Source organism: Chelonia mydas, chromosome 7 (genome assembly GCF_015237465.2).
Source record: "Chelonia mydas isolate rCheMyd1 chromosome 7, rCheMyd1.pri.v2, whole genome shotgun sequence".
In the NCBI taxonomy this organism is placed as follows: domain Eukaryota; kingdom Metazoa; phylum Chordata; order Testudines; family Cheloniidae; genus Chelonia; species Chelonia mydas.
The window spans coordinates 110,927,109-110,955,061 of record NC_057853.1 but is presented as its reverse complement, the minus strand read 5'-3'; the positions used below and the strand labels follow the sequence as shown (position 1 = coordinate 110,955,061).

General features: G+C 43.8%; 1 protein-coding gene across 3 annotated transcripts in view; it reads right to left on the bottom strand.

Moving 5' to 3' along the window:
- The window catches only part of ABLIM1 (actin binding LIM protein 1), a 307,714-nt gene extending 281,530 nt beyond the window's left edge, over window positions 1–26,184 (bottom strand). The window contains exon 1 of one of the 3 annotated variants that reach the window (XM_043550680.1): window positions 25,961–26,184. In XM_043550680.1, coding sequence (XP_043406615.1) covers window positions 25,961–25,973 — 13 coding nt within the window. In that variant the 5' untranslated portion in view covers window positions 25,974–26,184. The remainder of the gene's footprint in view (window positions 1–25,960) is intronic. The other 2 variants (XM_043550675.1, XM_043550677.1) reach the window with 2 other exon arrangements.
- Window positions 26,185–27,953: the final 1,769 nt, after the last annotated feature.

The following is a 27,953-nucleotide window of genomic DNA, read 5'->3' as shown; positions in this document are numbered from 1 at the left end:
TCAGAATCTGCTTGTTGGTTCTCTGAGCTGCTTGAGCGCTCCTTATCTTCTGACTCCTGACTAAAACGTGTGGAGAGACAGCCAAAGCTCCAGGTACTTTGCTGGGCTCATAAAATACCTCAGAAGACAGAACCCTTGGAAATAAAACTGCATTTTTCTTACAGCTGTGTTTCATTGCGGCTGGGTTCAATGTAGAGCTTTCCCCCATTTCCTTCATTTAAGCAACAAACTCATAGGCGAAAAGTCCACAGCTGAAACCTAAAAAGTGAAGTGCCCTCCCCACACCTCTCTTTCAGATCTGTAGTTCTTGCAAGTGAGTGGCTGTAGTACTGGCTATAAAGCCATGTTTACTGTGTACCCATAGAGTTTTAACCATGCACATCAATACTCATTCACCTTGTCTCCCCAAAAGCCATGCTGTTACCAAATCCTACCAGTTCTGCCTTTGCAATCTCTCAAAATTCATCCCTTCTGCTCCATCCCTCAACTAAAACCCTGGCCCCAAATCACCTCAACTACTGAATCCACCTCCTTGACTCCATCACTTCCCACAAATCTATTCTTCCTGCTGCTATAAAATTATTTTCCTCACTCACTGGCCGTGTCGATCTGACCTGGGATCCCTTTTCTGAATTCCAGTTTCCTTCCACTTCAAATTCCGCCAAGGCCCTGCACAGCTCTGATCCTTCCTAGGTCTTATCTCTAACTGCTCTATACATCCCTCATTCACATCCTATGGTCTAGGAACTCAGCACCTAATTACTCCCCTAGAGACTTCTCTCCCACAGCTTTGATAGCCTGTGATGCATCCCCAGTGGCTCTGTGTCCTCTGTGTGTCACCCTCCTGTTTTAGATTTTGAACCCCCAGGTCTCCAAGACTGAAAGTCGACCACAAAATTTCCACTCATCACAAATCAAGACTTTTTTAAGTCTCCCAAACACAAAGTCATCTGGCTCCCACTCTACCTGATGGCCTAACATGCATCATGCTGCAAAATCAGTGCAGCCATCAGCCTGGGCATGGTCAGGTGTTTTTCAGCAGATTGCTCAATTTCCAAGAGTAATTTTCATTATTAAAAGCTTTGAAAAATCATGCTTGCCTCCGATCAGCCCAGTGCCAGTCTCCATCTCCCACCTGTGATGTTTTCAAACAAGTACTTTTGTGCTCTCTCCCTTGGTGCTCCTCATGCTTGGGAGGCACTCCCAGTAAACATCCACAAAGCCACCTCATTACGCCCCTTTAAAGTCCTGCTCAAAACTCTCCTTTGGCATGATGCCTATAAAAAAATTTGGCAGCAGTTACACTGCTGGTTTGCGCAGACAGCTTCCTAACATGATGACTGATGTTGTCTCGTTTCCTTGCACTCCCCCACTTTGTCAGTATCCATCTGTTGTCTCTTGACTTGTACTTAGATTGTAAATTCCTTGCGGCAAGCAAGGCTCTCACTCCACCTTTTGTTTATGTTTGTACAGCACCTAGTACAATGGGATCAGGATCCATGACAGTGGTTCCTCGGTACGACAATAATTCAAATGGCAACATTATTTTCCCCCCGAAAAGTCATTTACATGACCCCCAGCCTTCTTCATACTCCAACAGAGCTCCATGGAAGCTATTACTTCACAGCATGGTGCATTGTTATTGCATTACCTGAAGGAAGAACAGGACAGCTGCAACTTCAGGAGACCTAAAAATACAATAAACTAAAATGGTACCTTTTCAGCGATTTAATATGCTTAATGCCAATCTTCACCTGGTGAGTAAGGGCATTTGGCAAGTACTGCTGTTTCAATGGGGTCACCTTGTTATTTTCTGGGCATCTTTAAAGTCCATTCAGAGGAGAAATAGATACACTTTGAAACAGAATAGAAATCAGAGGGCCGCTTCACTGACTGGAAAAGGTAAGAGGGAAGAAATGAGGTGAGGGAGAACCTCATTAAACTAAACCTTCTTTACGAAAACAAGTTCTCTTTTCTGTTCTACACAGGTTCTTATACCGCACTCTTCACCATAGTATCTAAGTGCCCTCAAATAACACATTTAGCAATATGACTAACATCTGTCATTTAAATTTTTCAGGCATTAAGCCTCTGAAGTGAAACAGTTATATATTGTTTCAGTGAAGAAAAATAAAAATAAAAATGTGACATCGTGATACTGCAAAATTGGACTCTCTGAAGTTGCCTAGAAACAAAATACGTTACATCGGAATTCACAAAGGAACAAATCAGCTGCCATTTCAGAAACCTCAGATTACAGTGACAGATTAGCATGCAGATTATCCACTTCAAAATGCTCCGCACAAGATGATATGTCCACGTCTGGCTCTTCATGCATAAAGGGACAGATTCTGACACTATTAGTCATGTTGACTAGTCTCTTAAATACTAGATTCCACTGAAATCAGATAGTGAAATGCTACTCATTCTGACAACAGCATTAGAGTTTGGCCCAAAAATGACCCATCCAGACTAAAGGATTTATTTATTTACAGTAGGAATTATTCTATTTTTCTTGGGTTCTTACACAGCTGTGTAATGACCAATTGTTCGGAAAAAACTGCAAAGGTTCTATGTACAGAATGATCCCATAAACCTTTGGGATTTTATTTCTGAAACAATCCTCTCCTAATGACATTCCAAACTTCAATGAGTGTAGAGGCTAAAACTGTATGCAATGTCAGGGCACAACGGGCTAAAGTGATTGCATTTCATGTCACTGAAAAACTGTATAATTTTTAAAAATGGGGCCATATACAGCAGGTCATATTTATCAGTGTGTTTAGCAGTGCTCAGAATAAGATTTAAGTGATACATAGCATTTGGGCTAACCCTGTGCAAAGGGGTGAATTACACCCTTAATGCAAACATATTGACAGACTTTTTGCACTGAGGTACACAGGTACTAATGAACCGTTCTGCATTATAAACCCAGGCTTTTGCTTCCTTGAAAACTGCCATAAACCCAGACAGCACAGCTCAGTGTCCCTGCTTCCTGAAAAGATGGAAAGACAATCTGCCACAGCATCTTTATGAAGCAAGCCTCCCTCTAGCTAAGAACTAGAAAATACAGTGAGCACGTAGAGAAAAGGGAGTGCTTTACTTTGGACCCATTTATTTAGAGGGAAAGACAAGTTTCCAGCTTTTTGTCTAAAAAAATAAGTGGGCAAGAGAAACACTGTACATTTCTTTCCCTCATCTTCCATCAGAAATCAGAGCACAAAGCAATCAACTGAGGGGGAGAAATGGTAGATGATAAGAGCCTAGCCAGTTGTAAGCTATATACCAATGATACACCAGAGAGCAGAATCGAGCAGGTTTGAAGTCGCGTTTGGATGACCTTCAAACCCCATCTGCTGAATTGTTTTTAGCTTCAAGTTTCAAATGTTAGCTGCCAATAGATCATTGCGCTAGCAACACTTAGGCAATGAAGGATCCTGGATGTTCTTTATTTACATTGGTTTTAGAGGAGAGAAAACTATGCTGCCTCATTAGAACTGTAACCTGGAAGTGCCCTGACCTCAGGGGAAGTGATAGAAAAGTAAATAAAGCGGGGTTAAGCCAGTGATTCTCAAACTTTTGTACTGGTGACCCCTTTCACATAGGAAGCCTCTGAGTGTGACCCCCCCCCTTATAAATTAAAAACACTTTTAAATATATTTAACACCATTATAAATGCTGGAGGTAAAGCGGGGTTCTGGGGGGGGAGGCTGACAGCTCGCGACCCCCCACATAATAACCTCACAACCCCCTGAGGGGTCCCGACCCCCAGTTTGAGAACCCCTGGGTTAACCCTTTAATAAAGGAGGACATGGCAACCCTTCCACAAAGTACAGCATAACCTCAAAAATACACCACCAATGGTTGTCCCTTCAGCCTACGCTTTGGGTTTTGTGGTATATCAGCTATTGCCTCAAAACTCAAATAAGGAGACAATGCTCTGCTCATAAAGTGCCACTCTACTCTGAAAAGCAGCTCTGTAAAATTGCCCGCTTATTTTTTCAGACAAAAAGCAGAAAACTTGTCTTTGCCTTCTAAATAAATGCGTCTGAAGTAAAGCGCCCCCTTTTCTCTATGTGCTCACTGTATTTTCTAGTTCTTGGCAAGAGAGCAGTTTGCTTCATAAAGATGCTGGCTTCCACATTTATCTATCAATTTGCAGATGGAACTGGGTCTGTTACAAGTAACAAGAGAGTTTTCGAACTACCATCCCTTCAAACGCCGCCTTGGATTGGAGACTCAAGCTGTGCTCCTCCTGGCTCACCCACCACCTCCAGTAATAACAACTTTGCTGGCTAAACACTGGCCTAATTTACCCCATTGTCTTCGAAGCTTCCCCTTACTTATATTGTACCAGCCCAGACCTGAGCGATGCAGCTAGGTCAGAGGTGGGCAAACTACGGCCCGCGGGCTACATCCGGCCCGCGGGACCGTCCTACCCGGCCCCTGAGCTCTTGGCCCGGGAGGCTGTCCCCCCTCCCCCGCAGCCATGCCACCGTGCGGCACAATGCTCTGGGCAGCGGGGCTGCAGAGCCCGGCCTGACCCACTGCTCTGTGCTGTGCGGCACGGCTGCCTGTCCTGGTGCAGCCACGCTGCCAGCCACCGGTGCTCCAGGCAGCGCAGTAAGGGGGCTGGGAGCAGGGAGGTGTTGGATAGAGGGCAGGGGAGTTCAGGGGGTGGTCAGGGGCATGGATAGGGGTCAGGACGGTCAGGGGACAGGGAGCGCGGGGGTGGATGGGGCAGGGGTCCCGGGGTGGAAGTCAGGAAGGGGGGGGGGTTGAATGGGGTGGGGGGCAGTTGGGGGGCAGTTAGGGGCGAGGGGTCTGGGGGCCGTCAGGGAGAAGGGGTGGTTGGATGGGGCAGGGGTCCCAGAGGGGGTGTCGGGGGGGGGTTGGATGGGGCGGTGGGGGGCAGTTAGGGGTGGGGGGTCCAGGGGCAGTCACGGGATTGAGAGTGGGGGGGGGGGGATGGATGGGGCAGGAGTCCCGGCGGGGCCGTCAGGGGGCGAGGAGCAGGGGGGTCGGATAGGGGGCTGGGGACGGGCTATGCCTGGCTGTTTGGCGAGGCACAGCCTCCCCTAACCAGCCCTCCATACTATTTCAGAAACCCGATGCGGCCCTCAGGCCAAAAAGTTTGCCTGCCCCTGAGCTAGGTCAATCTAATTGTCAGATGTAGAGCAGGCCTCAGGAAAGTTAAGACAAAGTAACTGAGGGTGTGAAATTAAAGCACATTAAACCCCTGTTTAAACTGCAAGTTAAGGGAACTAAGTTACAGTGTACTAAATACACTTTACTTCTGAATAAGAGTGTCCACACAGTGGTTTAAAGCACCTTAATTTATGTGCTTTAACTTCACACCTTTAGTTATTTCGTCTTAACTTTGCAGTGTATATATGCCAGGCTCTCTCTCTTCCCTACCTGAGACCAGTTGTTAAATGAGGGGAAGAGTCACAAAAGCAACACATTGTAGCAGATGGTGATGGCCTGATCCACAAAGTGTGGCGCCGAGGCCACAGGATCCTATGTGAAAGTAGTTTAAAGAGGGAGGAATACAACCTTTTTCAAATCAGTGAAATTACAGACCGAGGGCTCGTCTATGCAGTGCTTTATTCCACACGAGAGGAGTGCATATTTTGGTCTGCGCTAGTGTGATGTATACTAACTGCCCGTGTGCACCCTGCTGGCATACACTAAAAGTTCCCTAGTGCACATTAATGTTGTCCTGTTTCAAACCATACTATGTTAGCACGTACTAGGGAACTTTTAGCACACCAGGAGGGTCCATACAGGCCAGTTAGCATGCAACATGCTAGTGTAGACTAAAATTTACACTCCTCTGGTGCAGATAAAAGCATCGTGCAGATGATGCCTTAGATTTACACCCAGTGCTGCCTTTGTTGTAGATTTCTTGTAGCAGAGACTTGTTGTGGACTGCTAAGGAAGCCACAGAAGGGAACCAGGTTACACAGCTGTGGGAATGGGCAGGGGGCCTCACAAGGGCTAATGTGTGCTCTGCATTTAGGCCTGGATCCTGGAAGATGCTGTCAGCCCAGATTCCACTGAGCAAGCAGAATGCCCATGTCTCATGGGAGTTTGTCAGCTGCTTCCACAACACCACCCTCTGTAGCCTCTGAGAGTCCAAGGATCAACACACACCATTCCTCTGCACCCGCAACTATCCGTAACTCTGCCCAGAATTAACAAGGCTGCATTTGCTTCTGTACAGTGTTTCTGCCATGTTGGGGAGTCATTTCCAATATGGACTCCCTGGTGGGAAAGCTGTGACAGTATGGCTCCAATGGAGTCATGCATCGGGGCATCAGAGAGGCCCAAGGCAATACAGAGGCACAGGGCCTCCAGGTAATGACTCTGTACTAGGGTGACCACCCATCCCTAATTGAGCAGGACAGTCCCAAAATGTACATGTCAAGTCCTGCTCCAGGCTGAATGACTCCAGGATAGCATTTGTCCCAGATTCCCTGTGGTGCCACTCTGTGCCATGGAGAGGGCGGGGCTCCTGAATGTGTCCTGTTTTTGCATTTTGAAACGGTGCTAACCCTACTCTGTACCTCTAGCAGATCCCCTGAGTTCTGCACAGCCCTCCCCCTGTGGGTTTTTCTGCAGGGGTGTGAGTGATTGCAATTTACTCCTTCTAACTGCAGATGGCTCAGCTTTCAGACAACGTAGTACTGGCAATGACTTAGCCAGTTTCAGACAAGTACCAGATCAATCCAAAACACCATGCAGTCTTTCCAAACTTCTATTTGCATTAACTTTACTGGTAAATTACACAGAATGCCCCATCGTTATACCACAAGGCTACCTTATAGCTGAGAAAGCAAGACAGGATTTCTCCAATAATCTGCACAGCAAATTGATACTTGAAAACCTCAATTCTACCCCAGTGTAACTCTGCTGATTTCACTAGATTTACATCAGAGATTAATTTTGCCCCTCGTTCCCATGTTGCTCCATTTTACACACACAATTAAGGCATGTGACTAAAGCCCTGCTCAGCTCCAGATGGCCAAATGTCAGAGAAATTTGAATTCAGCGATTGCCAAATCTCTGCTTAAAAAAGAAAAGAAAAAAGAAGCTAGGGGGTAACCTGAATTCAGTGCAATACAACACAGCAATGCCACAAGCTGGATTGCTCTTTTGGAACTCACTCCAATTGGCTCAAATACAATGAAAATAGGGAATAAAGTGACTGAATAACTTTATGGCTCTCTTCAGCCTTCAGAAGCATTTTTAAAACAGAGGTTATTTTCCAAAAAATCACTGAAAGGCAGAAGGTTGTGGTGTTACTGGCTGATTTATGGATTTTTCATCTGCATAAAACTTGGAGATACAGGGCCAAATCTTGCTCTCAGTTACAGCAGTGAGATTCCAGAAACTGTGATCAACTGCAGCCAACCTCATCATACAGTAGCTGATTAAAATCCCTACATAAATATCTGGACAAATTAGTAGGAATCCTCAGGTTACTGGCAAATTGACAACAGGGCCCTCAGTGCTGCAGAAGGAGCAGACTTCAATGCAGCCAATAGAGCTACTCCGGAGTGACATTTAGAGCAGAATCTGTCCCATGTTATATAGAGGGAGGAAGGCTGGTCTTTTGGTTAAGGCACTGAACTGGAATTCATAAGATGTGGGTTCAATCCCCAGTTCTGTCTCACCCTCCTGTGTAAATCGTATGTGAGAACTTACATACAACGGTCACCTTGGTCTAGAAATAGCGAAGAGATTGAAACCTACGTTCCAAAATGTGTATGACCATCTGAGAAGATGTTGCATGGTCTGCTGGATGAGGCATGTGAGTGGTTATCAGTACAGCTGGGTTCTACTCTTATCTAGGGCACTAAGTTGAGCTGTAACCATAAATCAGGCACTGAACTCTGCTGTGACACTGCTTCCTTATTTGTAAATGGAGAATTCTTAACTCTCTCTGCGAAGGACCTGGATACACAGTACTTTTCTCCTGTGGGTAACACTGGTTTTCCTGCATCCCTTAAAGCATATTTGATCTGTGTGCTTTGTGAATCTACGAATGCAACTAATAACCATATACATTTATTGCTCCTTAAAATGCTATATAAAAATCACACACAAATTAGGTGGGGCCCTCACGGTGCCAATGAATACATATACAGCAAACTAACAGATTTTAAGGAAAGCCTGCAAAATAAAAGTTAAAACTGAGTAGCCAAACTAGTTGAACCCCTATCTCTAACTGCACAGCACATGAGAAATTATCACACCATTCCAGCTCCCACAGTACTCCAAATCACTACCCTAACACGAACAGGTCCAACTTCAGCTCTCTGGATTTGGCCTGAGTGTAGTTACTCTACATTTACACCAATATAGCAGAATTCAGCCATTCTGGCATAGCTCAGTTTCAGAGAGCTCTGGTATTTGCAGAAAGACCCCATTTGTCCTCAATGTATTCTCTGCCCCTTACTGTCACTTCCAACTGGTCATTCTTCAGTCAAGAAATAAGTTAGATTTTCTATAAAAAATAAAAGGCCTGCTAATTATTTTCTCAAGTGCTTAGAGCAGGAAAGACCAAATTGCTGGGTCTGTCTGACCTCTGGTATTCTAGACTACTATGCTCTGGTGTCTCCACCATACAGCTATTGATTGTAGCGCGAAGCAGATTTGACAAAGGAAAATATTCTATTTAGGAAGGCTTTTAGCTTCAGTTTCCTAAAGGAAGTGCAATGAAGCCCTCAGAGGGCCAGGTATATCACCTCCCAGCAGGAAGGCCTTTCTGTCCAGCTCCTCACTGGAGGATGGGTTTAGCTTCCCCTCAGGTTGCAATGTCCTTGCCCTCTTCTTCTCAGAAGGGGAGTGAGACTGGAATGTGGCATATGCCTCACCGGAAGCAGGAGCAGTTGGTATGGGAGCCCAGGCCTTCCAGCCGCAGCAGGCTCTGACCCCAGGCTCTATGAGATTCAAAAGTGCCCGGCACTCTGAAGTGCTCTGGGAGGTACCCTCCCTGGGTCCCTTCCTACCACTGTGCCTCTGCCATGGCTCCAAGTCCAATATAAGGTAACTAAAGAAAAAGAAAAGCCAACTAAACCATCAGCAGTATGATTTCTATTTTCTTCCGGGTGACTAGCTTTAAAATGTCCCAAGTGACAGGGCTTATACTGTTCCCCTTAGTAAACCTAATAGATCTCATTACAAAAGTCTTAATATTCCTTTTTGGCACTCGATTCGAGGTGCAATGAAAGCATTATTAGAGAGGAATTCACCGTGCATTCAGCAGTGACATTTTCATTCAGTTTTTCTGCAGTGGTACTGTAGCAGGGTGGTTACCCACTCCTGCCCTGTGGGGCTTGAAAGCCAGCCCTGGGAGAGAGCCAGGGCTAAGGGCAAAAAAAGCTAGGCTGATTGGGGAAATGGCCACAGCTGGGCCGTGCCCCAATCAGGCCGCAGCTGGGCCTATAAAGGGGCTGCTAGGCTGAAGCTTAGCCAGAGTTTCTCTCTGTGTTCAGAGAGAGAAGGGCCTGGCTGCAGGGATTAGTGGGAACACCTAGATTGGGGCAGGACTGAGGAGGAAAGGCCAGGGAAGCTTGGGCCTGGAAACCCCCAGGCTGTGAGGCCTAGATTAGGGCCTATTAGGTACTGGGATTGCAAGGGGGCAGCCCATGGGTAGACAGAGACAGAAGGTCCAAACCCCCTTGCCTGTGATTAGTGGCTGATACACTGCAATCTGCCCCGGGGAGCGGGGCTAAGCGATGACTGGCAATAGCCAGGACTGAGGTGAGGTGAGGTGGGGGTTCCCTGGGGAGGGGAGACCCTCAGGGCTTGTTGGGGTTGACTGCCAGGGGGGCAGCACCCAAGCGGGAGAAGGCACCGGGTCCTGGGAGGGACTGGGGCCAGCAGTAAGGTGGATCACCAGGCAGCAGAGGGCACTCCAGAGGCTGATGAGCTAATTCCCAAAGACAACCAGCAGGAAGCGCCGCCGGGTGAGTCCAGCTCTATTACAGGGACAGATTGTGTTGCTTAGCATTGAAGTACACCCATGAGTACTGGAGCCACTTGATCTTATTCTGATTTAATCATTTCCCCCCAAAACTTACAAATTAGTAGATTTCTTTTCCTAAAGCCATTACAGGGATTCCTAAGGGAAGTTACTCCAGAATGCAACAGAACAGATCATTACACATCTCAAGGCATCCAAAAAAAAAAAGCCAACACACAAAAAACAAAACCAACCCACACACACTTTAACTTTTTTTTAAAAATTAGAGATTTACAGCACCTTTTGCTAGATATATTGGTCCTTATCAAAATACTCTCCAGGCCTGTCTCTCTTAGTCCAGGGCAGCTACTCTGTATTCAACACCAATTTTGGTCGTGTGTCTGCTTCCAAAAGGACTCTCATATGCCTTCCCTCCTCACTTTGCTTCAGAGCCTTCTCTTACTGGCTCACTCTCTCACTGCTCTCAGATATCCAGATATACGCACGTTACTTCCAATTTAAAGCAGTGTAAGGGAGATCAGAATCAGACTCACTATTGTCAAAGTTAGGGTGACCAGAGAACAAGTGTAAAATATTGGGACAGTGGGTGGCAGGTAATAGGTGCCTATATAAGAAAAAGCCCCCAAAATTGGGACTGTACCTATAAAATAGGGACATCTAGTCAAAGTATGCAAAGCCCTGTACATTTGGTGGAAAGTTTCAGATATACACATAGGTTTCTCCTCTGGACTCCATTCCATGAATTCTCTACCGCTATTCTCTCATGTGTACACAGACACCTCCCATTCTCAGAAGTTCAGAGAATAAGTTTAGGATGTCTTCATCCATCTTTCAGATGTTTGCAGTCAACACACATCTCCTTCCCCATGTTTATCATTGTTCAATCATTTTCTATAGATAGATTCCAATTGTTATATATATAATCAACAAAGCGTTTGGAATTTTTGTTACTACTTCACTGTGATTCCTGCTTCTTAGTTTCAGCCTGCTGCCTAGTGAATTAGTCCATATAAAGAGTCCCCTTCAGCGCCAGTGCTAATGTTTTCTAAAAATACTTCCAGAGCATCATAAATAGCAAGATGGATGGAATTCATAAACCCCCTTAGGGGACAAAGTCTCTTTGCTTCTGATAACTATGGAGTGGAGCTAATGCACTGAGCATAAAATGCATCTTTCTGCCCTGGTTTGTTTGGTCTTTTTTTGTCTTGCGGAAAGGAAAAATGTGAATTTCCAGCATCTGCAAAAGCTGTCTCTAGGGGGTTGCTTTTCCAACAAGTCTCACAGCCTCCCAAACCTAGACCTTCAACATGACAAATTCAATGAGATTGATCATCCAAAACACAGACCTGGTCTTATCAAAGGAAATTTCAGCTCTCTCTGCGTACTTTATAGTACTAGATAAGGAAAAAGGACAGAATAACACACACCATTTTATAGTTCTTTACACTGCAGGGATCTGCAGAAACATTAATTTACCCTCACAATCTTCCGTCCAGGTAGATCTACCTGGATATTTCTGAACATTCATCATTGCACTATCTAGGTGCTGAGAAGGTAGGTAAGGATGAGTTAGTTTGTGAGCATAACATAAGGAAAACACACAGGAGATCCTTCTCTTTCCACTCCACTTTTCCAGTTCTCCACAGTGAAATCTAACACTGACCACCATGTGATGCCAACATTTTGGCTGTTTTAATGTTTTAACAGTGGGAACTTCAAAAGCACCAAAGCGGCCATTGAAAGTTAGCGGGATTTGTGCTCTTGAAGTCCCTCTGGCATTTTTTGAAAATCCCAACCTATCACCAGAAAGAGGCCAAATGGCTTTTTACTTATGTGCTTCTTTGAGTTTTAAAACAGCTCTGTGAACAACAGTTTGGGGTTTTTTTTAGTTTTGGGAGGGTTGGGGGTTTTTTGGTTTTCTTTTTTGGGTTTGCTGGCATTTGTGAAGAAACAAGTAGGTTTGGGTTGACCCAAAAACAAAAAAAATTCAGAATTTTCAATGAATTAATAAGTTGAAAAATAATTTGTCTAGGGTAAAAAAATGTTTTGTTTAGATTCTGTGAATATTTTTGTTTAATGTTTTTGCATTTTTAAAAATAAAATTGAAGGAAAATTCCAAAACAAAAATATTTCAACTCAGAACATTGAAGTGTTTCACTTGGAAAATGTTGTAACTTTTATGGAATTTTTGTTTTTTCAAGATGAACAATTTAGCTAAACCAATATGAATTCATATATTTTTTCCACTGAAAAATTTCATCCAGCTCTAGTTTTAAAAATAGAAACTGTGCAAATAAATCATGACTCTACAGTTGCTACTGTGAAAGTTAGATCAATATTAACTTTGTGCATCTATCTTACAGAGGTAAGGCCAAAGTCTATTTTGACTTAAATCAGTGATGATTTAGAGTAACTCCATCAAAGCCAGCAAAGTTACTCTAGATTAATCCTGGTGGAACTCAGAACAGAATTGGCCCAGAAATATCAGATAAGATTCTTGACTGTGCAAGATTATTTTAAAAATTAAATCAGTTGATAATGTTTTGAGTTACTGGTCTCCTGTTCTTCCTCTCCAGAAATAATAATAATTTTAAAAAGAAAGGTGTGATCAAAACTGTTTTGTTTGAGGGAAGACAAAAATGTCACAGCTACTCTACAATAAATGACCTCATCATCAAAATTCTCATAACTACACTGTATCGATGTAAAGAAATATTATAATGCTATTATGGCAGCTAAAGTAAATGAACTGATATTAATTACTTATAATTTTAATATGCCATTATCAGACAGACAGGCTATCATGGCAGATAGGCTTAACTTTGTTTAAAAAGCTTATTTTTTGCAGAAATATATCATCTATTTATCCAGAAAGGTTATGGGTCTAAGACGTGAAACTCCTAACGTGTATCATTTGTACATACATAATACATCCTCTCTTGTTTAGCTCAAATATCAAAACAGCTGGTAATAGAAAAAAGAAAAGTTTCAACATTTTTTGGACTGAGGTTACTTCAGTTCATGTTACAGCAGTCCCTAAATCCTAATCAAATTGTTTCTCAATTCTAGCTTTATCCAGTATTTTAGGAACAAAATAGGGCACATTTTTTGTTCTTAGCGTCTGTCAATTCAACTATGACTGAAGTTTTATAACTCTTCTAAGCCCCAGCAGTTCTGGATTGTCTCAGATGTCCGAACCACTATAAATATTCAGCTTTGAATAACCACATTACTTATTATTCTTATTGTCTTCTCAGAATACATTTTTACATGTAACCTTTTTTTTAAAAATAGCTTGTCTTGTTTAAATTGTTAAAATTCCAATTTCAATAAAAAAGAACTATTCTGTAGCAGAACTCTTCCCTCCCCACCACGCTCTGTTCCCCGTCTCTCTCTCTCTCTCACACACACACCCCTCTAATCTGAACTGAATGCCTGTATTTTTACTCATGAAAGGAATATTAATAGGTAACAATATGACAAGTGGTCAAACTGAGCACAATTTCAATGAGGTCCAATCACTGTTATGCTTCTATTCATCGTTAAAAACCAGCAGAGACATTTATAGATTTCTTTTAGGGGGATAGTAATTCTACTGGTTGGATTAGTTTAAATTAAAGAAAACAGAACCCATTTGATTTCACATATTGGTAAGATCCAGTTCACCTTCCACTTACATTCTTCAATCCTCTCTCTTCTTTTGCCAGACCGCCATGTATATTAATGTCCAAATGCAAGTGTTGCTTTCCTACAGACAGTGTAAAATTACACCCTGAATACAAGAATTGGACCTAAATATTTTGCCAATGTTCCTCCCAGGAGAGAACAAGTGTCTGAACACAGACACACATGGTAACATTGCACTTTCACACATGCACGTGGCTGAAGAACTGGAATAAAGGAGTCAAGGAAGCCCTGTAGCCGTGAAATTGGTACACTTCAACAGTACATCAGATTTCTTTAACAGGCATGAAAACATTATGATTTGAGGTTTGTTTGGCTGGATTCCCATCCACACTCAATCTAACTTTAAGGAGATTGCTGGCTTTAATTATTTAGATTTACAAGAGACATCTGTGATAGCCACCATTTTGGTTGACACACCAGGAATCAAGCCAGGTATCTCCAAAGCTATAAATATGAGTCTCTACAGCTTGAGCAAAGGAGGAGACAGATTCTGAATGGGCTGTAATAGACGAGCATCCTCTGGATCAGTCATCAACAACTGACTATGAAGGTTCGTACAATGCATCTGGAGTTCCGGTGGACCAATCAGGGAAGCAAACTTCACAGTTTTCCTCCCACGTAACCAAGGCAGGAAGGGTTTTTTGGCTTTTATTCCTCTCAACCCTGCTATGTGTTTTCATAAGCCTAGTGTTAAGTAACCTTCATTTTATATATTATCTTATTGAACATGGATCCAATCATGCTCTTATTGAACTCAACGGGATCATGTATCATTGCCTTCAGTGGAGAAGTGGCAGACCCTAAAGTGGTCTCGTCTTTCTTTGCGCCCCAGTTCTATGAATCTTACTCACACTGCAGAGACCTTACACGCATCAGAAATTCCTCTGAAGCTAACCAACCAAAGTGCAAAACTAACAGTGTTGAAGTAAATATTTTGGCATATGCTCTTTTACATCTTCAGTGCAAGGAGACCTGGGAAGAATACGAGTTCCTGTAAGCGTTTTTCACAGCACTAGCTTAGATTTCTCCTCCACTGAAGCCTTTGACAGTTAATCAGGATTCAGCTCTTTTTCTAACTTGGCTGGAGACTGCTCCTGGACTTTTCAATGCCAAAAATAGAGTGGAACCTTTCCTCACTAGTTAAAGGAAAACCGCCATTTGAACAGTGGTTTTGCTGACTTCTGTCTTGATCACTGGAGCTATGTAACAGCCTGATACGATGGCAACAAAGATCAGCTTCACGGTAAGAGTAATTATAGCAGAGTCCTTTTATTGAGCCAAATCCCACAATCTTTATTCATACAGAACTCCCACTGGAAGAAATCAAAGTGATGACATACTTAAAATGATTAAAGTAGGATCCTGAATATACAAAAGTAAGTCATATACACCACCAATATATTGGAGAAATTGACATTAGTTCGCCACCTTGAATTAAAAAGTATCCAGTTTTATGGCTATATAGTGTCATTTGCCTGTGATTTTTGCAAGCGGGTTCTCTTTCTTAATCTGTAAGAAAGCAGCAAAATTAAACTCCTTATCTTATAACCAGAGAGCAAGTTTTGCTACTGACTGTTGTGCATATTGTGATTAAAACTACTCATGTCCTTTGACATACTCTAAAGAAGGGTCACTTTTAAATGGTATGCCAGTGCGATACCAGGGGAAAGTTCAAGAGTATGAAACAAAAGAAACTCTATATGAGTTGGCATGTGAAAAGTGGCATGCACTCCAATATACTGTTTAGTTTTATAAAGAATGTTCTCACTACAGATTAACATTATTCACTCAGGCCCTGATTTGGCAGAATGTTTTAAGAATGTGCTTAAATCTGATTGACTCAAATGAGAGTTAAGCACATGTTCAAGCTCTTTGAGGAATCAATACCTCACAGTTTACTAGTTTGTTTCTCTCTATTGTGACAGGGTCAGGCCAGATGGCTATAGGAGAGTAATAGAAGGTAGATATTAGCCCCAAGCTAAGTAGGTCCCTTTTCCCTGGGTAAGGTAACAGGGAAGGTTCCAGAACAATCAGGAACCTTCTGGAGACAATTAAGACAGGCTGATTAGAACACCTGCAGCCAATCAAGAAGCTGCTAGAATCAATTAAGGCAGGCTAATCAGGGCACCTGGGTTTAAAAAGCAGCTCACTTCAGTTTGTGGTGTGGGTGTGAAGAGCTGGGAACAAGAGCACTAGGAGCTGAGAATGAGAACGCATACCATTGGAGGACTGAGGAGTATAAGCATCATCAGACACCAGGAGGAGGGTCCTATGGTGAGGATAAAGAAGGTGTTGGGAGGAGGCCATGGGAAAGTAGCCCAGGGAGTTGTAGTTGTTGCACAGCTGTTCCAGGAGGCACTCTAAACAGCTGCATACCACAGGGCCCTGGGCTGGAACCCGGAGTAGAGGGCGGGCGAGCCCAGGTTCCCCCCAAACCTCCCAACTCCAGGTCAGACACAGAAGGAGTTGTCCTGGACTGTGAGTTCATGAAAATGGCCAAACTGAGGGCTGCTGTGAAGCTCCAAGGCGAGCAAATCCACCAATAAGCACAAGACCCACCAAGGTAGAGGAGGAACTTTGTCACACTACCTTCCTTGAAATGGGAACTGAAAAAGTTTGTCTAGTTTCCCTGTGCCTTTATCGTCTGCTGAAATGCTATTTTCTTTACTTCCTACAGCAATATCTCCTCAGTGAATCACAGTTGTACGGTACAGATATCCCTACAGCCCACTCCTAGAGCAACAATACAAATACAGAAGGGAGATCCCACCACCTCTCCTTCTGATGGTAGAAGCATAGCAGTCTCACAAAAGGCTAAGGTACCTTAGCACTTCAGTCTTTTTTACATTCACGTCAACAGATCCTCTACTAAAATGGAGACCTCAAAAAAAAAAAAGGTATGTAATTTCCAGCAAAGGCAGAATGCATAAGATCTCTTGTAGTTGTAGTGAATCTACAGGACTCTAAGGTCATGTGATTAATATTGAACACAAACTGATCCAATGGCATAACTCTAGAAATCTGCGATATCTAGCTTCTGAAGGGTGAAGGGATAAAACCAGGTTCCCAGCTTGTAATGGTAGGAACGCATTACTGTATTTCATCCATTTGGTCCAATCTTTGCACCTAATCCTGCAAAATACTTAGTTCCTTATTCAAGCAATTGGGACTGTTCACCATAGTAAACACAATGTTCAGCAGAGTTTGCAGAACTGGGACCTTTAATTGCACTAAATCATCTAAGGATGAGCAAATTCCTTCTTTAAGGCATGCAACAATAATGGTTAAATACTTTATAACTGCCTGTAATATTAATACAGTATTTGCTACAGACTGGGTGGTTTGGTTTGGTGTTTAACTATGATGTTCAGCTGCCTGGAAAGACATCCCAGCTAAAACACACAAAATGATAAAATATTAAGCACCAAGGACTGGTCCCAGGATTTTACAAACACAACTCTGCCTTCCATTATGAGTTTCTGCCTTCAAACTGCATAATTAAGGGGCAATTAAGAAATTATGAGAATTGAGGAGAACTGGTTTCCATTTTCAATTATTTACAGATATGATTCAAAATGAAGTGTTGATTCATTTCAAATCCATTACAAGCAAAACAATTGAGAAGACAAATCCCAGGAAGATTGATTTGAGAGATTTTGAGCCACATGCTAGCTTTTGGTATTTTTCACTCAACTTCTAAAAGCAATTTTGCCTGCCTTTCCATCCCTAAGCTGATTCTTATTTTCCTTGTGTGCAAATCTATTCAAAGCTGTACATCTAAAATAGATTTTACTTCATTGTCCCAGTTTCCTCTTATTGTTGCCATTTGCTTCTATACCACTTTTTCCATTCATTTGGGACTAATTTTCATTAACCTTAAAAGAACATGCAATCAATCTGAAGGGGCAGGAGGTTAAACAAAAGAGCAACCCAAGAGAAATATTAATTTTAAAGTCTAATAGATCAGTAATTCATTCTTCTTCCCCATCAAAACAAATGTTCCACCAGATTTGAATGTTAAAGGGCTGGAAGGATCAGTTCCCAGAGTGCATAATTTGCCTAAGTGACAACACAGGACCTGATCCTGAATCTATTGACTTCAGTGAGTTCAAGATGAAGTGCTTCAATGCGTTCAGGATCAGGGAGGGCAAAAGGATAACTGACTACAAGTTTTTGGACAGAGTAAACACAAAGGATAGGCAGGAATTAGCTAACCTGGGGATTACAGTATGAAATTAATACGGAGATATTTAGTATGATTGTTTGAAAAAACAAAACAAAAAAACCCTTACAGTGAGCTCTATTAGGCTGCAGAACATTTTCCCAAGGAAAGTGGTGGAAACCCATCACTTGGGGCATTTGAATCTAGACTAGACAAATGCCTTAAAACAGCGGCTCTCAAACTTTAGCAACCCGAGGACCGCCATTTTGATTTTAAAAATTTTTGCGCCACCACCTCCCCCCACCAAGCCATCTGCTCAGCCCCAGACCCCACTCCCACTCCACCCCTTCCCCCAAGGCCTGGCCCCCACCCCTCGTCTTTCCACTCCGTCCCTGCTCCTCTCCTCCCTCCCAGCACCTCCTGCACTCCACTGAACAGCTGTTCCCCAGCGTGCAGGAGGCACTGGGAGGGAGGGGGAAGAGTTGATCAGCGGAGCCTGCGGACGCCCTGGAGTACCTTTGCAGATCCCCAGGGGTCCTCGGACCCCAGTTTGAGAAAGACTGCCCTAAAATATACATTAAGGAACTCTCCTGAAGAAGTAGGGAGATGGACTAAATAACCTACCAGGACTTTTCTATTTATGATTTCTGTGATTCTATACGTATACTTCTAGAGCAAGACAGGGCACAAGATATGCTGTAAAAATGCAGCTTAAACCATTTGTGTATGTATCTGTCAGGTTAATGAACATAAAACATTGAGACACTTTGAGGCTGGAATCACCCCAAGGTCTACCTAGGGCCATCCAGCTCATGGGAAGTGCCAGACTGACACCACAGGAAACTAAAGTCCTTTTGTTCACTAACATGGGCCCTGGTCTACTAGGAATTGGACAAAGACTGATGTTCCATATAGGCCAACACAGCCAACCTGAGCTGAATGTGAACTGGAACAATGAACTTCAAGGGATCCATATCCCCTGAGACATCAAGTCCCCCTAAAACCTTTTCAGCAGCGTGCTTACTCAAAAGAACATGCAAATTTAATTCAGCTTGGAGGACCTGGGTGTCTCACCTTTGCCTTCAAAATTGCTATCAGCTCCTCAAAATTCTAACTAGCTTTTATTAATTAAATAAAATAATCCATCACAGGAGCTCATTATAAAGCTGCTGTTTGTGAAGCACTCGGATGATATAAAGTGCTCTAACAATGCTCAGGGTCAGACTGGGCCAGTAAGGCACAAGTCAGGGCACAGCACAGCGGCGTGGTCCCAGGAGAGGCCCTAGGATGTATGTCCCAGAGCTTCCAGAGCACAGGGGCAGTGCAACTGCCACACCACCCCTAAGGAGGGTGCAGCTTGCTCCGTGGAGAGGAAGAAAGGAAGAGGACCCCATCTCCTCCTGCCTTATGTGGGAAGTCTGAGAGGCATGGGCAACACCCAGGGGCTAGCAAGGAAGGGCAGGAACTGCAACCATGGATGGCCACCCCTGCCTTGGGAGAACAAGGGAGGGGAGTGAAGAAAAGTAGCTTGCACCTTCCATGCTCCCGTCTGTCCTACACAAGGGGAAGGCATAAACTATTATTATTTATTTAAACAGATGGCTTAGCATTAGCACTCTGGGAGACTCAGGAGCAGGTTTTAGGTGGATGCTCTCACTGCCTCGGCTTGCAGAGGCTGAGAGTGCTATGAAGATTATATTATCAGATATTGGAAGCCAGAGAGGAAGGAGTGCGTTGTATGACTCAACAGCAACCCCTCCAATGGCCTCAACTGATTAACAGAAGTGGGGCTCTGACAAGTCCAGACTATTCCTCTTCACCAGAGGATGGTGGGTATGAGGGATACCTTGAGAATGGGAGGCTGTAAACTGGGGAGCAGGGGTGGGAAAATGGAAGGAATTTGAAATGAGATACTCAACCCTATCTCTCAACAGGTCTTGAACAGTTCCGCTTTATTTCTCTATCAGCTTCGTAGCACAATGTGGGTAACATCAGCAACCCCCAGCTTCAGAATTTGATTGCCATTCCTCTTATAGAGAGCAGATCATTTATTAGAAATTATTTTAATTTGGGAAGTGCTTAAAGAATGTGTGGTGCAAGGTAGGGGGCTGCAAGAGATCACAGACTCAGCAAAAATAAAATTTAAAAAACAAGCTGGGTCACTGAGGGATGCACTTTCAACAATGTCTTACAAAGATGCTGCTCCCAGCTTAGAACAGACCCTCCAATTTTTTTCACCCTCCACTTTAAGCACTGGATTTGGGAGTATATTTCATACATTCCATCATTCTTGAATTGTATACTTTTCCCACCACCACACACAGAGTTTCCCAGCCTCTGGATTCCATGTAAAGGACAGTCAATCAATGGTTAAGCCATGCATTACTTCAAGAGCAATGTCTATCAGAGATTGCTCTGATTAGGCTGAAGAGAAAAATACCTCTGACAGACAGAAAGACATTGCAGTCTAGATTGGAAGTCTTGGGTGTGGAAGACCACATTACCGCCTGCTGGACGGCTGATTCAATACTAGGCATACGCAATACTGTTGAGACAATGACAAACTGAGAAGAAAAGAGTATGTGGAAAGCCCAGCAACTAGGTTTGTGCGGGTCAACATGTACATCAATCAAAGTGATGTCAGCAGAAGTGTACATATATACACACACACACACACTTGTTTGCAGCTGATAGAGCTAGTCTTAAAGCTTGAGAAAATGAGGATAAAATTAGTTTTTATCATAAATAGGAGCCAGCACTTCCATTTTTCCATTTCTCACCAAAAGATCTTCAGCGTTTACCTCAGCAGAAATCCACATGTACTGGAAAGAAGAAGCAAGTGATGTGCAGCATGAATATATAAAATAAGAAATGACACTGGGGAGAAACAGCAGAGTAAGTTATGCCTTACTTCATCCTAAGGGGGAAATTCAATTATCAGCTTATAAGAGTGTAGACTAGTGGTCTCAGCACAGGACTAGAAGCTAGGAATTCTCTAGCTCTGAGACCCAAGTTAAAAATAATACAAGGGGAAAGTGCTCTATCGGCATGTCATTAAATCAAATATGTAAATACACTTTATATTACGGTCCATTGCTTGTTATTTCAAACTAAGCAATTCCATTACTTCACTCATGGATTATGGAATACCAAAGCTAGCCATCATAATTGTATTCTGTGTAACACCCACTCTCATGACATAGTACAACCAGTTGATGTTATATGTAGAAAATGCTTCTATACCACTTCTCAGGTTCTATCAACAACTAGTTACTTTTGTTGTGATGCTACGCTCATTAAGGAGACACAGCTAATGATCAAAGTGTGGTTTTAGGTGTATTCCTCTTTCTGAACAAGCTACCTTTGGGGCTGAAAATGGCTCACGCTGACCCTCTTGGAATCTTTTTTGAAAGATTGGTAAAATATCTGCATTATTTGACCATGGGAAAGCAAACAGATAGACAGACCTGTACATGTGTCACACCTTTTTTCTCTAGCATAACTAAATCCACCACCAAAAAACCCAGTCTATTTGTAAAACTTAAACTTTCCATGGATTCAGACCTCCAGGAGAAGAAGTGTTTTTGACATGCTTCAAGCAATTTGAGATAATATGCATAAGTAGGGCATAAGATGATACTCTGCAGTAATATAAAGTCTTTCATCCAGTGATGTTCAAGCTCTTTGCCAACAATTAAACCCCCACAGTGCACTTGTGAGATAGGAAAAGAGTATACAGGGATAACTTCACAGCTGAAAGGCAATCACGTATGGGGCCAAACACAGCAGCTATTGAACCGTGCACAGCAACACTACATAAGAGTTTAGGATAAGAAGTTAATATCTTTTCCAACTGACAGCCTGATTCAATACTCATTGAAATCAGTGGGAGTCCTTCCATTGACTCCAATGGGCTTTGGAACAGGTCCTGAAACTGCAGAGGTAATTTGAGGTAGCTAGAAATGTGCAGAGGAATTTTCAAAGGGCCTCCTTTGGATGCTCTGCAGAGGATTTGGGGAAGGGACACGGGTAGGTGTAGGTGACGGGGGATATGTCAGAACAGAGGAGAGGAGCAAGGGGAAGCTCATTTACACAGCCCCAGAATCTGCAATTATGTTCCTCAAGAATGAGCTGCTGGGCAAGTGCTCACAAACCCTCTCTGCCAACATAACAAAGAGACTGAGAACTCAGGCTGAATATCAGGTAACTGCTGTGGAAGATGACAAGATGCAGGAGTTGTGGATTTATGCTGGGTATCCAGCCACTGCAGCCATGAACTCCCGCTTTACATCACATATAGCTATAGTATTCATGGAATAACTACATTTTCTACCTCTATGGGCTCAATCCTATCCAATTCCTCCATCTTGGCTCTTCTAAAAACCTACAGTGAATCCTGTCTTGCTTGTGTGTTGGAGAGAGGGAGGGAGTTTACTCTGTGTATTGCCTGTTATCAGAGTACACAAAATGGCAGAGCTACCAATTAGAGGCTGATGCGTGATCACTTTCATCAGTACCTCTGACAATACCAACTTTTGAGCACCTTTAGTGGCCTGAACCAATGGCCACTGAAGTCAATGGAAGAGCTCCCATTGACGCCAATGGGTATTGCATCAGGACCCTTGATGGCCCCATAGCTCTTCTGAAAATACTGTTTACATACCCATAGCACACCTGCAAATCCCACGCCATCATGCTATTCCAGCTACAGAGCTCTCAGTCCACGTGGGCACAACTGAACAGTAGATCAGAAAATCCCCAACGTGTTCAGCTCCCACTTGGGCCACTTGGTGGCTTCCCAAATGGCTATTTGTGCGTGCCCAAATTTTTGGAAATTTTCGCCCTAGTTACTGTTGCAATAACTGGGCATACAAATTTACACTAATTGTGAGCTCAATTGTAAATCGAACCTGAAAGTTCATACGATGTCACAATAACCTATAACCTGATGGGAAAAGGAATAAAAGGGAGACAGAAAAACTGAATTAGTGCAAACAAAAAGGATTATTGATATAATTCTAGGACTGCAGTAAGATCATGCTGAGTAAACCAGCAAAGTGTGGAACCCGAAATCAGTAAAACAAATGTTGGTATGTTGGAAACTAGCCCTGGTGGGCAAAATAATGAGGGGATGGGCTATTTCACCCACAATTCCCTTTGTGAAAGGAAGAGACTTTGAGGAGAAAAACTGGCTATTGAGGCAAGCTGCACCAGCATGGCTGCCATCCCCACCATCTCCTGGGACCTCACACGCTGATCCTGAGAGATGTCCTGACCAGACAAGGGCCAGAGAGAGGGACCCAGATGACACTGGCATCTCTGCTGGCTCCAGCTGAATCCCAAACACTACATGGGATGAAACGGGATCAGACTTTAACAACAACAGCTCCAGCCCATCTCTACTAACTTCTTCTCTTTTCCAAAAGAGGACACTTATTACATCTTTGATACCATCAAAGAGACTATCAAACAAGGGGTTTTTTCCTCCTAAAAACTCTCTCCAGTGAAAGGGAAAGGAAACTAGGGATAGTGTTAAAATAAAAGCCTTATTTTACATTTCAAATGCTTTACCTGTTTTCTGTATCTTTAATAAAAGGTTAGAGTGATTTTTAATGGTGTGTTTGCCAGGGTACTAAGCAGGCTGAGGTCTCTGTATACCAAACCCCAAACCTTGTTCAAAGTTGGACAGTGACTGGGTCTTGTTAACACCTTTAGTCCCTATAGTCTATCTACATTAATACAACACCCAATGTGGCATTTGGCCAAAATAGTACCATTAACAGATTACAGAGAGTGCTGCAGGATCTTCAATGGCCTCATGTGGTCACCACCACAGTTTAGCTTCTCCTCTGAAAGCCAGCACCACCAGCATTACATTGCCTCCTTATATCATGCTGCATATCACGGGGTCCACTCACCACAGGTAGCACCTTGTCCTTGCGGCTCTGGGAAATCAGCTCTTTCCAGGTCTGAGGCTTACTTCAGCTACTTGCTGCATGCTCTGTTCCACTCTTTCTCTCTCTGAACTCAGTGTGCTCCCTCTTTATCAGCTAGCCCCCCAGCCAAGTCACTAGGCGTATCTCCCCCTTCCAGGGTGTCAAAGTCTTTCCTTACCAGCAGTTTTAGGCAGCATCAAGGCTACTGTAGTGTCCACATGTGTTATGCCTCTTTCCACAGGGTACGCAGGATGGCAGAGGGGGAAATGGCCAGTGGATCTACTCAGTTGTAATCCATCTCCCCCAACCCTCCACATGCTAGTGCTCATGGAGCCACCACAGAGCTGGTGTTGCAAACTTCCTTCATGCAATTCTGAAATCCTACTGCCCCTCCCGCCTGCATCCTTGTTTTCAGGACTTTGAGACCCGAATTTTCCCCAATGAGAATATTTTTTCAAACTCCCAACATAACTTCACCACAGAAACTGGAATCCATTAGAATTAGAGACCATTAAAAATGGGCACTTCAAGGGGCTACATGTTTTCATACTTCCTGATCTAAGGGTTTCACCATACACAGTGATTATTTTTAGCCAGTACCATTTATATTTATATCAAAGATGGCATGCTGTGCCCTTCTCTTTACAGCCATATAAGAGACATGGTCCCTGCCACAAAGAGTCTACAACCTCTGGCCCCGATCCTCTAAGCTGTTTCATGTGGGTCCTTACAACTGCACAGAGATCCATTAAAGTCAACACACTCCTCGCAAAGTAGCTTCAGATTAGAGGCTCCTGTGTACATAACACCACGAAAGATGACAAAAAACAAAGATCTAGGAGAAAGCTGGGGACAGGCACATGAGATGCATCACAATAATCATGAAGTTTCTTGGTTTGTTAACCACATCTTCATGGTTTTGCAAATTGTTTTTTTTTAATGTAATGAGCTATTTTGGGATGTATTTTTAAACTAACATTTTACTTATCTATTATTAAGATTTTCTTTTTTTCCCCAGGCGAAAGAGAAGATCATTAATATCTTTTGTTTCTTGTGATGTGATTCAGATCCTTAACTTTCTGCTTTCATTCCCCCCATTCTTCAATGGGCACTAATTTTAACCAAACAAAATCAAAGCACCAAACTCCAGATAGCCATGCCTGCATCAACTTTCAAATCGGAAGCAGCAACGTTCTGCATTTAATCAGGGCAGAGTTGCTCATTGCAAAAGAAATGTGGAGTCAGACTTTACACACAGACAAGGAAGAGCCTCAAATTTAAGCCTTCTGCTATTAGAAATCATGCAAATTTGGTCTAAAACTTTAAAATGCTCCTTTTAGAGCTCGTGCACATTTCTATAAAAAGCGTTATTGTCATTAAAAATTGCACAGAGCAACCCATGCTCAGTATCACTGTTCAGTAGTCAGGCAATGGCTGAGCTGTTAATTTGTCATTAATAATAGTAACCACTGAGTTCTGATTGACTATAAAACCACACTCAGCATCATCTTCCTTTTCTCCCGAAAAATATATTCATCTTTAAAAAGGAAACATTTAACAATTGCTCCTCCCTGCACACTTTCCTTCTAGTCCTATTATTTTATGCTTCTAGCTTTTAAATTGTTAAAAAAAAATACAAATCAGGGCTAACAAGGTCTCAGGAATACAGTCCTACAGGTGTATATCTCTGTCTCTTTTTAAAGGCTGATCTGCAGCTTTAAATCTTGCTGCATCGAGCTCTGGAATATTTCCATCACAGAGCTGCAAAATGGTACCAGGCAGGGAGAAGACAAAAAAAAATTTCTCCTCACCTCACCTTTAACAGTCTCTAGAGACAGTTCAACAGCCTGCGACGAGGACCCCCCGTCCCACCCCACACTGGCTGAATGGGGTGAGCAGGGCACTCATGTACAGCAGCAGAGCAAAGAAACACAAACCACCAAGGTCAAGCAAAGCCCTATGCAATCAGCAGCATCTCACAGAGCAAATCTGCAGCCAAGTTTCTGGCAGGGGGCTGCTGCACGGTACATGGCAACGGGCTCGAGCTTGCATTTCCTCGGGGGGTGGAGGGGGGGCGAAGAAAACGCCAACCACCGCTCCGCACCCCAAACACAGCTCCGTCCATTTCCCTCGCCCGAGCCCCGGCTGGGGGGGGCGATATGCAGCCTGGCGGAGACTCACCTCTCGCAGACATGGCTCAGGCAGTGTGAGCAGGCGGGGGAAGGCAGCGAGTCTCGCTGGTTAAGGGAGGGGTGGGGGAGACGGGAGATGAGCCGCTGCCGTGGTCCTGCGGGACGGCCGCCCATGTGCCGGGGATGGAGATGAGCAGGGTGGTACCTGTCTGCCGCGTGCCCCGGAGCAGCAGAGCGGAGCAGGGCGCTCCATGGACAATAACACCAGCAGCCGCAGCCAATGCAGACAGCGAGCGGCCGGGGCTGGGCGGGTCCGGGCTGCCTCCCTCCCTCCTTCCCTTCCCCCCACCCAGCGCTGCAGGCCGGGCCGCGACGCCCGGCGGCAGATCAATACATCCACCCGCCAAGGGATCTCCGGGAAGCCGCTCCCCGCAATGCACCGGCTGCCTGGGCCAAGCGCCGAGCTGGGGGAGGCAGTGAGGGGCTCTGACTGCAGAACAGAGCACGTGTGCGTGTGTGCGCTCTGGGTGTGCAAGAGAAGGGAGGGGGATACGTGTGTGTGTGTGTGTGCCCCTGCAGCAGAAGGGATCTGCACGAGTGTGTGTAGTGCCGGCAAGAGAAGGGCACTGCACGTCTCTGTGTGCCCAGGCAGTAACGGGATCTATGTGTGCGAGTGTGTGTGTGTGTCCGTGTGTGCAAGAGAAGAGATCTGCATCTGTTTCTGCTCGTGCAGCAGAAGGAATCTGCAGAAGTGTGTGTGCACACACCTGTGCAGCAGAAGCATGTATCTGTGACAAGGGATTTCTGGGTATGCAGGCAGTCGATGGGATCAGGGCGTATGCCAGAAGTCACAACAGCAGAGGGTGAGCACACAACAAGAGGCATGTGCAACATAAACATTGCTCAATATAAATCCCCTGCAGGTGAGCCTAGAAAAAACAAACAAAACAAAAAAAAACATGATCTATTAGAAAGCCCCCAAACAATCTAAAATGTTAACAGAGAGACATGGAAATTAAGCACACCCTACGTTATACATATCTAAGTCTCATAATAAACATCTCAGAGAGCTTCCAATTGACTATAAAAGAAGCAGCACTGTGGGCCTTCTGTGCCATAAAGAAACCACTGGACAGATGTAACCCTTCAGTAAAACTACTGAACAATATAATTCAGCTCATTCGTCTATATGGGAGTGAAGCCTGGGGCACCGCCTCAACAGCGCAGTAGGCCTATTGAAAAACCCCATAGTAACGATACAGCTGCACATATGAACACATGAACACAGGAAATATAGCAACATTGGCTGCAACGCAGAACTGGATCAATTTCCCTCCCAAATTAACATACATAAAGAACACTAGACTTCTGGTGTCATCTCAACCAAAGCAGCAAACTCTCCTTCCACTGCAAAGCACTAGGGTATCACAACGTAAATCCAACAGAAAAGAAATCCAATTTCAGATATCATCACTACTAACCTCAACAATTCTAACCTTCCATCCAATGGAGCCAGCTAGCCCCTCCCCAAACCAAAAAACCAGTCTCAGCACCCAAATCACCTACATATCAGTCTGTGGCAACAAATCAAAAACAACAATCTAGATGGTACAGATCCTTGCTCCGAATTATCACACTCGTAGGCTACCTCTGTGCCGTGAAATGAAAACAGTTCAGGCAGACTCTTACCATATACACAATGAGTGACAATAAACTAGAGATGGAAACCCGGAGACACAAAGCACAATCCAAATGCAGCAAGGAGCCAACATGCGATCAATGTGATAGGAGAGATTGAGAGAGACACACATTCTGCTCCAACATCCAAATTACAAGAGAAGGTGAGAAAGATACATCCTCAAACTACCAGGGATCATAAAAGACTTTTCATCAAAAAGCAAAGAGGAAAATCTCAGTGAAATCCGAGAGAAAGGAGAGAGATGGCAGAGACTACATCATGGTATGTATCAACCTTCGGATCAGAAAGGGACACAGGGACTAAACCCCAAACACAGTGTGAAGTCCCATTCTTCCAAGGCAGA